We start from the raw sequence: 16,060 nt of genomic DNA, 5'->3' as shown, positions 1-16,060 counted from the left end.
GCCGACCCCACTACCTGACCTCACCACGAGCGTAATTGTGGAGCATGGGTGGGACACATTCTGCCAGTGCCCATTCATCATTGTGCCTCAGGTAGTGCGAAGCTTTTACCACGGGCGCTTACATGAAAATAGGGATGCGGTGACCTTTAAGGGAGAGACAGTATCCTTTAACGCAAGGGACATCAATGAAATTTATCAAATGAAGGACAACCCTAATGTACTAGGGAACAAGATTATTGATGATCCCACAGAAAAGCAGATAGAGGACGCGTTGAAGTTACTAACACAATCGGGCACGAAGTGGTCGGTCTCACTCAAAGGCATCCGTACCTTAAAGTCCAAGTCCTTGCTGCCAGAGGGAAGGCTCTGGGTTTATTTGGCCAAGAAGCGGCTGATCCCAATAATGCATGACAGAACTGTATCAAGGGATCGAGTCATGGCCGTATACTGCATAGCCCGCGGCATTCTTATTGACGTAGGGCAGTTGATTGCGGGGCAGATCAGAGCATTAGTAGGGCATGTTCAGGGCAGTACTTCTTCCCATGGATCGTTTCAAGTTTATGCCTGTCTATGGGTGTAGGCATCGATGAGGAGCCCATGCTAGAATTCCACGACCTCATCAACATAAAAATCTTGAGGATGCTCCTCAAAGATTCTCCATACTGCCCCAAGCTACCAGCAAAGAGGCCTGCGATCGATTTGAATGCGCCGTTAGAACCTAGACCAAAAAGAAGACGAAGAGAGGATAAGGGAAAATAGAAGGTCCAGGAGTCACCAACGTAAAATCTTGAACCTATGAACCCTCTTCCCTTAGTCATTCGACCTCTAAGCCCTCCAAGCCCACCAGCGCAACCCTCTTCCCCCTTACACGAGCATTTTACAAACCTTCTTCTTGTCCCCAACTCTCCTATTTACCCAGCAGCCCCACCTTCACCATTAGCATCATCACCGCAACTCACGAATCCACCGCCGCAAGTTAATGACCCACACGGTTTGGGTGAAGGCCCCTCTGCCCAACCCCAAAACAATGCTGGCGAGACATCGCGGGCACAACCCTCCATCACCTCCATGGCTGCTGAGTTAGCAAAAATGAGATCCCACTTCTCCAAACAACAACAACTCTTCTCTCAATAGTAACACTTCTTCAATCAACGATTTAAGGTAGTAATGGAGCACATTGATGATATTCAACGCAGTGCCGGCACATTAAGAGAGGCGTTGATCAACATGCAGCGCAACATTTATAAAGTTCATATGCACTAGAGAATGATTGCGGAGCATAATCAAGCGTACTTCAACTTTCTTACCGCATATCTTCATGGTCTAATGGTGCCCCTACATCTCCGACAGCACTTAAATTTTGAAGAAGCGCCTCCTGCACCACCTAAAAATCTGCCAGATCCCTCTGCTCCTCAACCTTAGTATTTACACTTTCTTCCAATACGATTTTTTATGCGGCCATTCTTTATTTTTATTTAATTCATTTATTATTTGTAAAGTAATCAAATTCTTTGACTCTTGTACAGGCAGTAGAAAATGTTGTAATGCGTTCATTTGTAATTTATTTGTATACCTTGTTAGTAATCAATACAATCAGAGTATATATTCGCTTTACTTTTTGCCTGTGCCTCTTTCTTTATCTTCCTTTGTCAATTTTTGTGACATACCAAATCTCTTATTTTTACGATCTTCATTGCGTTGCTATGATGTATTACATGTTTATACTTAGAAGCATTTCCCATACTTAATAAATTATGACTTACATTTAGTTAATTCTTAGTTTAGCAGTACTTTACCTTTTATCTTGCAAAGTTCTGCTCACACCTTCTTTTTGAAATTTTCTTCTAAGTGTTTGTCTAGTCTCTCCAAATGACGCAATGAGGACCTTGCTCATCTTTAAATTTGGGGGTAGGGAAGATCTGAGCAGATGAGATCAAGATTATGCTGTAGTTAAGAAAATGTGTCCATTTTCATAAAAAAAAAAAAAAAAATTATGCAAAACTCCAATGTCAGCGCAAGGGAAAACATTAAAACTGTCCCAACCTGATAAGAGTTTAGTTGTGAAAGGAGCCTATTCATAGTTGGATGTTCGTATGACACCCGTAGGAGCAAGCCAAAACGAAGGTGGGTTTCCAAGAACAACGCAATATGAAAAAAGAAAGAAAGAAAATAAAAATAAAAGAATGCAAGAGACAACTCCTCTGATTATCATGAGTTAAAATTGAAATTGGCACACAACCGTAGTTGGATGTCTGCATGACACCTGTGGGGACAAGCCAAAACGAAGAGTGTAACCATGATCAATAGTCTCTAAGTGAATAAATGACGCAAAGTTTTGCTCACCGCATATAGACACATCAAGTTGTTTTGACAAAGAAGAGATAAACATTCTATTTTGAAAACTAGAAAAGCATCTTTGAGCAGAATTTTGTCATATAGAAGAATAAAGTAGGGCTTGCTAAGAATTAGCAAGGATAGAAAGAAATTGCGATGTCAAGTAATGTGCCTAAGTGTAACATTCGGAGCAACCGATCGTCACAAAAAAAGAGGATAGGAATTGAGCATGATTGCCTTAGTAGAAGATATGCTTGGGGACAAGCATATATCTAAATTTGGGGATGTGATAACCCTTAGAAATACAAGTTATTTATGCCACCTTATCTAGATATTGCGGCCAACAGTTAGTAAATATGCGCCGATTATATGAAAATTAGCCTAGTATTACAATAATTATAAATGTTTGCAATTATACCCACTAACATCATAAAGATGGAAGACAAGCCGGATTTTACTCTGTTTTGCAGGAGACCAAGTCACCGCTTACGCTCAAGGCTAATGAGAAACTGATCAATGCATCTCTGTCACATTGTGCCCGTCAATCAACAATGAAGAGAGGATTACCGCAATGGCGGCGTAATGTGATAGTCGATCCAGAGTCGTGTTTCAACCACATGCGGTAATAAAAACAACATCGCATGCGAGTCCATGATCAAAAGATGCAGCTGAGCAACACAAAAGTGGAGGATTGAGACATGTGTACAACTAACGGTTATGCAGAATTGACGGTCTGATTGCATAATAGAAGGAATAATATCCCTCCATCTTTGAAATTACCATGACAATCAAGTGGGGACCACAAGGCCGGAGTCAAAGACTTGCACCTATAAATACCCCATTGATTTCAGAGAAAAAGTATGCTACAGGATACGGGGTAAATGCTGCAAAACTGTTGAGAGAAAAAGCTGAGCTGAATGCTTGAGTGAAGAAATCTGGGAAGAAGATGAGATAAGGCCGAGAGGTGAATCTCAGATCTAACCTGCCAAACATTCGATTGAAAGCTCTGTGCAAAGATCCCTGCTATCGGTAGAGCAAGCCTGATAGGGAAGCTCTTCCTACCATCAAATCCATCCTATCCGACAAGCAGATCTCCATCGAATCAATGCCAAGACATTGGCACTTGTTTGTATCTGTTCTATCTCTTTCGTCATTGTATTTCATGTTTCCTTTATCTTTTCATTCACACACCATGTATCAAACGCTTAATAGACGTATTAAATGTTTCGATAGCTTTCATTTACCATCTTCTGTCTATTTTCGTTCATCCATCTCACACTTTCTTCATGATGTCTTCTTAATTCCCTGATAAGCAATATGAATTAACTAAGTACTTAATCTGTGTTAAAGATATAAAATGCGTTTAGCTAAGGCATGCTAGACGGCATCTTCACCTATGAGAGCAGAAGTGAAGATGCCATTTTGATTTATCGAGAGAAGTTCAGAAGAATGCGTCAACTAAAGCGAGTAGTACTTCCAAACATGGAAGCAACCTTGCGTTCATTATGTTAGTCTCTGTTTCACCACAGAAATGTGGGAGTTCGCCGATCACTAAAAGGTGTATGCCAAGAGAAGAGCGGAACAACATTTGTAGCTTCAACGCAATTGAGAGCTTGCGTTGTTTATATTATTTGTCTTTCTCTTTCTATCCTGTCCATAAGACTTGCCACCGTATTCCACGTCTTTGCCCACCTTTCACAACCAGCCTTGACCCCAGCATCTTGTGCATGAAGCTTGTATCTTGTATCATCTAGCTTAGGTTTATTGTATTTCATTTTATTATCGCATCTTTACTGCTTTACTTTATTTTATCGCAATTTATATACCTGTACAAACACATTTTTAAAGATTGAAAACCTGGTCGCATATATCATGAACATACCACAATAACCTAAACCAGTCCCCGTGTTCGACCTCGGATCACACCGAGAATCTTGCGATGGAATTACACTTGGTTCTATCGTAAGGAAACTTGTGACAACGCATGGCATATTACATGAACACCCATCATTAACGCATATCTAGTGGTTGTATCGTATCATTCCGAGCATAGAACATCAATCACAGTATATCTTAATTTCATTGCATTACACCTACATCTTGGCAAGTCTTTCTAAAGTCTTGGCCAAGAAACATGTGCCTATGGTCTCAGCACATGAGATCATGGAGTCCCTACGGGGGATGTTTGGACAACCGTCTGAACAACTTATGCATGAGGCTCTTAAATACATATTCAACTCCAAAATGGAAGAAGAAACCTCTGTTTGTGAACATGTGCTAAACATGATGGTCCACTTTAATGTGGCGAGGTTGAATGGGTCTACCATCGATAAGGGCAGCCAGGTTAGCATAATCTTGCATTATTTTCCGGAGAGCTTCCTGTACTTTGTTAGCAATGTGATTCTTAACAAAATGAAATATAACCTTACAACTCTCCTCAACAAGTTGCAAACCTACCAATCTTTACTAAAAAGTAAGGAGAGGAAGAAGAATGATGCAAATGTTGCTTCATCCTCCAGGACGTTCCATAGAGGTTTGAACCTAGGAACGAAGTCTGCACCTTTTACTTCTAGCTTTGCAAAGGGGAAGAAGAAGAAGAAGGGTGATAAGGGTAAAGGAAAGATACCTGTTAACCCACCGCCTATCGCCCCAAGGAGGCATCCATCGGTTGCTAAAGGAAAGTATTTCCACTGCAACCAAAATGGACACTGGAAGAAGAACTGTCCTTGATATCTGAAAGAGAAGAAAGCAGCCAAGGCTAAGGCCATGGCTGATAAAGGTAAATGTGATTTATTTGTACTTGAAACTTGTTTAGTGGAGAATGATGATTCTGCCTGGATAATTGATTTGGGTGCCATTAACCATGTTTGTTCTTCTTTTTAGGGGATTAGATCTTGGCTACAGCTGGAGGCTGGTGAGATGATGATGCGAGTAGGTACCGGGCACGTCGTCTTAGCTGTGGTAGTGGGAGGACTCCAGTTAGCTTTACAGGATAGGTTTTTTTTTTTAAATTTTAAATGATGTATATATTGTTCCCGAACTAAAGAGGAACCTTATTTCTGTAAAGTGTTTATTGCAATGTAAATATATTATCTCTTTTAATGTGGATAAAGCGTTTATTCATAAAGATGGTGTTTTTATTTGCACAACAAATCTAGAATCAAATTTATATGTGCTAAGGTCGTTAGCCATTAGTTCCCTCCATAATACTGAAATGTTCAAAACTTCCGTAACTCAATCAAAACGTCGACGAATTTCTTCAAAAGAAAATGTCCAACTTTGGCATCTGTATTTAGGGCACATCAATCTCAATAGGATGGAGAGATTGGCGAAAAATTGACATCTAATTGAGTTAGAAGAAAATTCTTTACCAGTGTGCGAATCTTGCCTTGAGGGTAAGATGACTAAACGACCTTTTACTGGAAAAGGTCATAGAGACAAGGAGCCTCTTGAGTTAGTACATTCTGACCTTTGTGGTCCTGTGAATGTGCGAGCCCGAGGTGTTTATGAGTATTTTATCAATTTTACTGGAAAAGTATCTTATGCAACGGAAGTCTGAATCCTTTGAAAAGTTCAAAGAGTTCAAGGCTGAAGTTGAAAATGCATTAGATAGACGAATTAAAACACTTTGATCGGATCGAGGTAGAGAGTTTTTGAAATCAGCATTCCAAGACTATTTGATAGAACATGGAATCGTTTCCCAACTTTCAGCGTCGAGTACACCTCAGTAGAATGGTGTAGCAGAGAGGAGAAATAGGACCTTGTTAGACATGGTTCGCTCGATGAGTTACGCTTCCTTACTGAACTCGTTTTGGGGTTTCGCAGTGGAGACTTCGATATACATACTCAACTGTGTTCCCTCCAAGAGTGTTGCAAGAACTCCTCTAGAGTTGTGGAACGGGCGTAAAACTAGTTTACGTCACTTCTACATTTGGGGTTGCCCTGCACACGTGCTTGAGGCTAATCCCAAGAAGTTGGAACCACGGTCGAGGTTATACCTCTTTGTAGGCTACCCTAAAGGTACACGAGGGGGTTATTTTTATGATCCAATGAAAAATACGGTGTTTGAGTCAACAAATGTTAATTTCCTGGAGGAGGATCATATAAGGGAGCACAGTCCATGAAGCAAAGTAGTGTTGCGTGAACTTTCCAATGAAACTACTCAAACTTCAACAAGAGTTGTTGAAGAGCCTGCTACATCAGCAAGAGTTGTTGAGGAGTTCATCTAGTAGGTCGGTTCTACCTCAAGAGTTGAGGGAATCTCGACGTAGTGGGAGGGTTGCGAACCCACTCGTTCGCTATCTGGGTTTCACGAAAATCCTTGCTATGGTAGAAGATGGCGATGTTGAGGATCCGTTGTCTTATAAGAAGGCAATGGAGGATGTTGACCGGGATGAATGGGTCAAGGCCATGCATCTCGAGATGGAGTCGATGTACTTCAACTCAGTATGGGATCTTATAGATCAGCCTGATGGGGTAAGACCTATAGGTTGTAAATGGATCTACAAGCGTAAAAGGGTACTGATGGGAAGGTACAAACCTTCAAGGCTCGACTTGTGGCAAAGGGTTATACCCAGGTAGAAGGAGTCGACTATGAGGAGACTTTCTCGCCTGTTTCCATGTTAAAGTCGATCCACATTCTTCTGTTCATTGCAACTTATTATAATTATGAGATCTGGCAAATGGACGTCAAGATGGCTTTTCTGAATGGCAATCTTGAAGAGACCATTTACATGGTGCAACCCAAGGGATTCATAGTCCAAGGTTAAGAGCAAAAGGTTTGCAAACTGAATCAGTCCATTTATGGACTGAAACAGACGTCTCAATCTTGGAACATACGATTTGATACTGCGATCAAGTTGTATGGCTTTGACCAAAACGTTTATGAACCTTGTGTCTACAAGAAGATCATCTACGCTTTAGTAGTCTTCTTAGTGTTGTATGTAGACGATATCCTACTCATTGGGAATGATGTAGGTCTACTGACTGCAGTTAAAAACTGGCCAGCAACCCAATTCCAAATGAAAGAATTAGGAGAGGCTCAGTTTGTTTTTTGTATACAGATCTTTCGGGATCGTAAGAACAAAGTGCTAGTACTATCTCAAGCATCGTACATTGACAAGATGTTGCTCAAGTACTTGATGCAAGACTCGAAGAGGGGCTTACTGCCGTTCAGGCATGGAGTCACTTAGTCTAAGGACATGTTTCCTAAGACACCTCAAGAGGTTGAGGAGATGAGATGGATCAGTCTAACCCAGACCATTTTAATGTTGCTGACCCGTTTACGAAAGCTCTCACGACTATAGTGTTTGAGGGTCACCTACAGAGCATGGGTCTATAGGATTGCCCACATCTGGACTAGGGCAAGTGGGAGATTTTCTTATACTGGCTTTTATGCCTTAGTTTATTATTTTGTACTAGTTTTTGTACACCCCACTTTGCTTTAGGACAAGTGGAAGATTGTTGGGGTTGATGACCTAAAGTCTCGTGTCCTATAGTTTGTAAACAGTTTGTACGAACGCTTATATTGTATAATATATGATATTTACTTCACATCTTGTATTTTGCTCAGTTACTTGTTTTATTTGCTTTACCAAAAACCAATAAATATAAAATCCCGGGTTATCTGTATGTGAATCGGTGACATACAAGTGGATCATGTCTTGAGTGATAACCAAAATGGTCTGTAGTATATGGATATAGTAGGGAAACCTTATCCTGATAATGCTACGAATGCGACCTGCTTTGTGGAATGGTCACAAGTGTTGTGTCTTGTCACAGATGGTCTGGTCCTGATCATTCGTGTTGGGGACATGGATATAGGAGGAAGTTCAATTATATATGATATAATTGGACTGGTTAATTATATATATGATATAATTGGCTAAATGTATGAGATATATTATTTTGGAGAAAATTAGATATAAATATGATTTATATCAAGTAGAGGATAAAATACTATAGTAGATATGTGATATCAAACTATAGGTTAACATTATAATATGATTATATTTATTAATATTTTTGTTGGTTAATTATATGATAATTAACCCAAAAATCACGTTTGGACGTGAGTTAGTGGGGCAGCGTCGGTTATTATAACCGATGAATTAAAATGAAAATAGTTTTCATTTTGGTCGTCTAGAAAAGAAATCAAGAGATCGCGCTTGTAACGCCCCAAAGTTTTTTTTAAAAAAAAGGAAAAAAAAAAAGAAAATCGTTGGTTATCTTGAGATGAAGGAATTAGGGTTTTAAAGGGGGCCTTGGGATGCGTGCAAAAGAAAAAAACAGGAAAAAGAATTTTTTTTCTTTCTTCTTCTTATTCCTTCTCTAGTTCGTGAAACTCTCCCCCCCCTTCACTCCAGTCGAGCGCATCAGCCTCTTCGTCGATTCTAGCTTTCCTTCTTCTCCGTCGTCGACCGCGCCACCTAGCCGAAGCCTGGGTTCACCCCACTGCGAAGCTCGACCTCCGACGACGGCAGCTGTGCCTCCTCGTCGTGGTCAACCAAGCCGTCGATCGATCGTGGGTCTTCCAGTCGTGCCGGGTTTTTTCCCTTCCAAGCGTCGTTCTCTGTCTGCCTGTTGTCATCGGTGCTGGTAGCAATTTGTTTGTGGCAGTTCGGTCGAGTGGTCTGTTGGGGCGAGTTCGATTTTTCTTTTTTATTGGCAGCCCATTGTCATTTGGGGATTCTTGGGCCTAAGCTAACATTCACCTATGGATTTTGCAATTGGTTTTAGGAACGTGTGTTGATGAAAGAAGTTCTCGAGCGAAGTAAGGTCTCGTTTTGGGACAGTGCGTTATCCTGAGGTAAGTGGTTTACTGCTGGTTTCCCTAGGATGTTGATAAGCATTCTGAGAAATTTTTATGTCATATGTGAAACTGTGATGAAATCTGTTATGGGTTTTTGTGCTGAATTTGAAGTCATGGAATATGTTATGGGTTTTTGTGCTGAATTTGATGTGCTGATTTGAAGTATTCATACTGTGATGAAGTTGGACGTAAGGGTTAAGGGGATACTATGATAAGGTGCATGAGTAGACTGGGGGTAGTGGGCTAATGTTGATGTATGAGTAGATTGTGAAACAGTTGAAATGTGGGTAACGGGGTTAAAATTTGATACTGTGTCATGGCTTTGGTTGCATGCTTATGTTGACTGTTGTATGCTTATGTTCATATGAGATTTTTGTGGCTGTTAATGTTTCCATTAGGCGATGCACATCGCATGGGTGAGCCTTCGAGCCCACACCCTATGCTTATGTACGGTGTCCTTTTTGGGATCACCACTTGTGTTTTATGCTTGTGACCTTCGTGTCACTACTTATGAAAGCGTGCCTTCGGGTCCGCCCCTTATGCCTATGCCTATGCCTATGTTTATGATGCCTTGTGTATTTTGGTCCAATGGATAGACTAACAGATCACTGAGTGGGCCCAGTAGTAGGCTACTTACTGAGTATATTTTTATACTCACCCTTTTCTTTCCCTATTTTTCAGGTAAGGGTAATGGCAGACTAGTGCATGACAAGAGAGATCTGTGACCTGGCCATTAGGACGATTCACTGCTTCCGCATATAGTATCATGTTTTGACATCTTGTTTAGGAGTTAGTCTTACACTTTCATGCAAAATACATCAATTTTTTTATTTGACTATTTAATTTCCTTCGTTTGTTTTAATAGGGTTTAGAGGTACCCCGAATAGTAAATTATTTTATTTTATTTTGCTTTAGTTTATTTATTATTATTTAATTGTGTTTTCATATCTTTGCTCACTTGAGCATTATTAAATAAAATTTTGGCTCTTTTATTTGATGATTTAAAAGAAATTGTACGCTTAAGTCTATGCATGCATGAAGTAGCGTCCTGGAATGTAGTAGGAAACTAGGATCGTTATAGCGCTAGTGAAAAGTAAGAGATTGCTTAAGCATTTCGAGATCCTATACGATAGTCACTCTCTGCCTAAACGATCATCCACCTCGCGCCTAAACGATCGCACACTAGTTCCTACATGATCGCATAGCTTCCCTAAACGATTGTAGTGTGTGCCGAGTTTGCTAAACGATCGTATACCATTCCCTAAATGATTGTTCGTTTTTGAATAACTATGTGTTTGAATGTATATTGTTGTATTTCGGCCACTGTGAGTTCGGGGCGACCCGAACATGCTCATGGAACTCTTTAGTAAGAGATCCTTTCAACATCATAACAACTGAGCAATAATTTCATCAAAGTCGACACCTTTCTTCTGATTGAACCCTTTAACAACCAATCTCTCTTTGTAACGTGAATTTGAGGTATGTTCTTCATGTTTTACTTTATAAACCTACTTATTTTTCAGTGCAGTTTTTTCTTTAGGCAGTTTCACAAGATCAAAAGTGTGGTTTTCATGTAAAGACTTCATCTCATCTTTCATGGCATCAATCCACCCTCTTTTGTGCTCGTCTTCTATGGCCTCTTCATAATCCTTAGGCTTTCCCCCATTAGTTAATAATAAATATTCATTAGCTGAATATTTTGTTGACGGACATCGATCTCTGACAGATCTCATGAGTGAAACATTTGTAGGAACTTTTGTTTCTGACAACTGTTCCTGAATACTATCATTTGCCTCAACATGCTTAGAACCCCCATCTGTATCAACTGTAACGACCCGACCCCCTAGGACTTAAAGTTAGGCCGTTACTAAATACATGCATGCATGGAACTCAAAATGACGCTCGGTTATGACGAACTAAATGCTAATTAAATAAGGTAAGTTTAAAAGACTTTCATTAAATTCAAATACTAAAACAATAGTAAGGTACTCGTAAATCATAAAGGATAATAAATAAGTCTGAAAAACGATTCTTAAAAGTAAGTTTTAAACATCAAAACTAAAAGTTAATAGAAACATGAAAAGAACTCTAAATCTCATGAGCGGAAGCGTAAAAACTAGTCCCAGTGGCTCGGTCACGAATTCCACTTGTCCATTGCCGACGCATCTCTACCCTTACTTGAAACAACAACATGAGAAAGAATGAGTGTAAAATACTCAATAAGTAACCCCACTACTAGGGTCAGGCTAGGCATCTATGTTCTCTAGATACCCACCTTTGGTAAAACATATAAACTGCTCTAGTCTTCATGGGACACATATACACATGAAACAAGAAGGATACTGAGTTCTATCCTACTGTAGTTAAGTATGCTCACTACCTCTGGTAAATTCCGAAGGAGACACAAATTGGTGAATCCCGAAGGAAACACAAACTGGTGAATCCTGAAGGAAACACAAACTGGTGAATCCTGAAGGAAACACAAACTGGTGAATCCCGAAGGAAACACAAACTGGTGAATCCTGAAGGAAACACAAACTGGTGAATCCCGAAGGAAACACAAACTGGTGAATCCCGAAGGAAACACAAACTGGTGAATCCTGAAGGAAACACAAACTGGTGAATCCCGAAGGAAACACAAACTGGTGAATCCCGAAGGAAACACAAACTGGTAAATCCCAAAGGAAACACAAACTCTAATGGGCATCTAACTAATCAGTAAGGACATTTGCACAGTCTCAACATCATAATCATCACTGTACAAATCTATGACATACATATAAACCTCAACATCATGGCTCTACAACATATACATATACCTCAACATCATGGTTCTACAACATACATGTATACCTCAACATCATCAGATCAAATACAACCATATGGAATCACATACCATCTCATACTAGCATTCAAGTGTCTATGTGCACAAATAAATAATTCAGATCTCGTACCAGAACATACTTTGGTCATATTATACTATCAGTCTATCATGCTATCATTCTGCTATAACATTCATTTACCATGCTAGCATACATCTAATGCCTGGCCCGTTGGCAGTTCCAGTAGTAAGATTACTTACCTCAGACTTAAGCCCAAGATAACTAACAAGTTTATCTTCTCCTTAGAATGGAATAATCTTGGATCAAAGTTCCAAAGCTGAAGTTTAAGCTGAATTCGCTCCCAAACTTTGCAAACAAAGCCAACCTAAACATAAGCCATTATTAAGGTTCCAAGTCCAAATTTTACAGCAACATCAACCAAAACAAAATGGTTTTGAAACTTCCAAACTTCCCAAAGTTAAACCAAAATATTGTTACCCAAGATGTGGTTTGAAATCCAAATCACTTGAAATCATCCAAATCAACACAACGCAAAGCCACCTAATACTGAACCTGAATCTGTTGGACAAATGACGGATGACACCAACATGTGATGAATATTAACAACTTGAAGCCAAAACTTAATGGGTAACAAAGATCTTCAAGAAAAACCATGGAAACTCACCTAAAAGAACCCAATCTTACACAAATCTTGAGAATCCGATGAGAGCAAGACAACGGCAGTGGCGGAGCTAAGACGCTGGCCGAGATCTTGGACGGCAACAGACAGGGTCTGCCATCAGCAGAGTGTGAATGACTGAGGCGACGACGCTTCGACGGAGATGGCTTTAGATCTGGCGAACGTGGCGACTTTGGCAAGGGGCGGAGAGGAAGAAACCCACGAATGATACGTATAAGAACCCGCGAGAGTTGCTGGGCGAAATCCTCGACGACGTGTGGCGCGCGGAGGAGTGGCTGGGCAGACGATGGTTTCGGACACAAATCTGACCGGCTGGGCGAGATCGGGGCGCGACGGAGGAGATTTGGACGATCTCTACTTGCTGACGAGATCGAGCTGACCTGTGCGAACGATGGCCCACGAACGAACGACCGATGAGCTGGTGGCGGCTTGATCGGATGACGATGCCGGCTGAAGAGGAGATGGTCGGCGATTGCTAGGCACATAAAGAGGGTCTTCAGGTTGGGGGGAGGAAGAAGAAGAAGGAAGAGAAAAAAGTTTTTTTTTTTCTTTTTTAAAAGAAAAAGGTCATTCTAATAAAAGAAATAAAATATAATAAAATTTTATTTTATTTTATTCCATTATATTCTATTTCACTTTTATTTTAACGTTTCCCCCATTACACAAATATATCTAAATATATATATTCTTAAAACTCTTCCTCTTTTCTCTTCAAATTCTAAAATCAAAATCAAATTAATTTCCCCAATATAAATTTAAATTCTCGACATTAACTTAAAATTAAATTAATGTGACATAAATCCAAATCTCCCCTTTAAACAAAACTGAACTTCGAAATTAACAAAATTGTCGTCGAATTTTACGAAAAAATACAGAATTTGAAAAAATGAAAAACTCGAGATGTTACATCAACAAACTGATCATCCTGAACCTCATTTTCTATCTGTGTAGAAGACTGTGTCAAAGAAACTGAACTCAAATTAATCAAATCATCATTGTGCTCAGATTCTGTTTTATCTGTCTTCTCAATGTCTAGTATTGTTTGTTCTTCTACAAACACAACATCTCGACTTCTTATGAGCTTCTTCTGCACTGGATCATACAATCTATAACCAAACTCATCTTGGCCATAGCCAAGAAATACACACGGTCTAGTCTTTGCATCAAGCTTCAATCTCTTATCTGTAGGAACATGAAAAAGAGCTTTACAATCAAAGACACGTAGGTGATCATAAGATATATTTTTATTTGACCATATTCTGTTCGGAGCTTCTAATCCCAAAGAAACACATGGTGTGGGATTCAAAACATGTACAATTGTATTCACTCAGAAAGTAAGCATTTCATTCTTTCAACTAGTGTTCTGTTCATTCTCTCAACTATCCCATTTGATTGAGGAGTCTCAGAAGGTGTCTTTTGATGTCGAATACCATGATTTCTGCAATACTCATCAAAATTTCCGCAATACTCACCTCCATTATCAGTCCTAAAACACTTCAACTTTTTACCATTTTCTCTCTCAACAAGGACATGAAATTGTTTAAACACTTGTAGCACCTAATCTTTAGTCTTCAAGGTATAAACCCACATTTTCCTTGAATGGTCATCAATAAGCATCTCAAAATATGACATACGTCCAAGTATTTAGTTTTTATAGGACCACATGAAGGGATTCAATCCCAATGCAGAAGTGATTAATCGTTCTGTCTTTGAACTGAGGTTGGGAAAACCAATATGATTTTTACAAGGCTAAGCATAGGGATTTTTCATGCTAGAAAAATTCGAAATTAATAAAGTTTACCTTTGTAGAAAATCTAAATCTTCACGAAATTCCCCTTCTAAGGTCATGACCATCCCTTTTGTGAAAAACCAGAAATCATTCTACCCAATAAGAACACCACCAATATGGAGTCCTTGTTATTCTTAGGACATAAGAAATGAAGTGTGGGCTTCTGTGAGTTTTGGCATAGGGAAATTTATGAGAGGGAGTGAGAGAGAGAGCAAAAAATTTGTAGAGGTTTTTTTTTCTTATGTTCACTACTATATTTCCACGCAGAAAAGAAGAGGAATATAAGGGGGAGAAGGGAGTTATAATAACTCCCCCACTCCCTACGTTTTTTTAAAAATAATTCCCCTAATGGGGAGTTATCTAATTTTAATGAATATTATTTTAATATTAAATAAATAAGATTAAAATAATATTAACATAACGTTTATAATATGGTTAGCTAACCATTAGTAATCATATTATATGCATTTATAATCACATTATAATACAACTTTAACCTATAGTTTTGAATATGAATCAAATTCATATTAAATATTAATCTATAGTATAAAACCTAATTAAAATATTTGAATCACATTCAAATACTTTTCTCTCACATATTATATAGTTTTAATTATAAATCATATTAGTATATAATTAATTACTCAAATCCCCATAAATAATTTGAATTCCAAGAATAATTAATCCTTGTTTCTATCCTTAGTGAGTTAACAAGGGGACCTATTTGACCTATAGATTAGTGATGTGTGTAATTGTGATGCGTTATGATGTGAGTTTGCGGTGATGTGTGTTATGTGGTGACCATGCAAGTTTTCCTAACAAGACCAAACTATAAGCCTTATTTGGTTTCCTGGTAAGTCCAGGGTCGAACAGAGGGACTACTAAGTAAATATGTGATAGTAACTTTGATTCTCTTGCGGTAGTAAAAAAAAATGAAGTGGATGGTGTTTTGATTAAGAATTTTTCCTATGCGACGGAGTTGAACGCAGAGTTGATAAAAGCGTAGAGTTACAATGAGTATGCGATGAAGGGGTTGAGAAGGGGTTTAGCTAATATTTCCTAAGATTGTGCACAAGTTATGTGATCATGCTACGTACAAATAATAGCACGTCATTTCTCAATGCAGAATGCCATAGTTCCTCTTTCTAGGACGCATGCGATGTGTATACAAAAAAGTCGATAGGACTTATGTCTAAGCCTCTATTCTTGTCTATGCGATGATGAATGATGCACACATAAAACAAGGTGACCGTATACAATCATTCCTATTTCTAGAGCACATGCGATGTGTTAATAGCAATAGAACTTATGTCTAAGTTTCTATTTCTTACTTATGTGATTCTAATCTGAATCTCTCAAGCCTAGATTCTAATTTGAATCTCTGAAGTATCTTTAGACAAGATGATCGTATAAAATATAAATCTTAAGTCATGCTAGCTAAGTACTTCTCAACCCATTCAGAAATTTAGCTACTCATACGAAGTATGGAGAGATTGAATATAGATTGAAATGAGATTTCCATTTTCTATAAATAAAGTACTGAATACAAAATAACAAATGGAATTGAGAGATAAGAAGCCCGGTAAGTGATGCGTTATTTTATG

The 16,060-nt window shown here is 38.9% G+C and overlaps 1 protein-coding gene across 2 annotated transcripts; it reads right to left on the bottom strand.

Annotated features, from left to right (window-relative positions):
* Positions 1-6: 6 nt before the first annotated feature.
* Positions 7-13,231, bottom strand: LOC120092102. Of its 2 annotated transcripts, XR_005485910.1 has the most exons (4): positions 12,653-13,231; positions 12,466-12,546; positions 12,228-12,352; positions 7-1,919 (listed from the first exon to the last, which is right to left on the bottom strand). XR_005485910.1 is itself a non-coding variant. In XM_039050308.1 (3 exons), exons 1-3 carry the CDS (start codon positions 13,150-13,152, stop codon positions 12,259-12,261), a joined length of 675 nt encoding a protein of 224 aa, XP_038906236.1. In that variant the 5' UTR covers positions 13,153-13,231; the 3' UTR covers positions 12,222-12,258. The 2 variants fall into 2 exon arrangements, 1 of the variants encoding a protein (XP_038906236.1); XM_039050308.1 differs by lacking the exon at positions 7-1,919 and having other exon boundaries at positions 12,222-12,352.
* Between the last annotated feature and the right edge of the window lie 2,829 nt (positions 13,232-16,060).

This window comes from Benincasa hispida, chromosome 11 (genome assembly GCF_009727055.1).
Source record: "Benincasa hispida cultivar B227 chromosome 11, ASM972705v1, whole genome shotgun sequence".
Lineage (NCBI taxonomy): Eukaryota > Viridiplantae > Streptophyta > Magnoliopsida > Cucurbitales > Cucurbitaceae > Benincasa > Benincasa hispida.
Note: the sequence above shows the minus strand (reverse complement) of the source record. Positions and strands in the feature narration are given on the sequence as shown.

Bases quoted from the DNA above. Each gene is read 5' to 3' on its own strand.
- LOC120092102 (XM_039050308.1), bottom strand. From the start codon at position 13,152: ATGTGCCTAGCAATCGCCGACCATCTCCTCTTCAGCCGGCATCGTCAT. The intron at 12,547-12,652 runs GTGAGTTTCCAT...TTTGTCCAACAG, and splicing joins GTAAGATTGGGTTCTTTTAG to ATTCAGGTTCAGTATTAGGT. The intron at 12,353-12,465 runs GTAACAATATTT...GCTTATGTTTAG, and splicing joins GATTTCAAACCACATCTTGG to GTTGGCTTTGTTTGCAAAGT.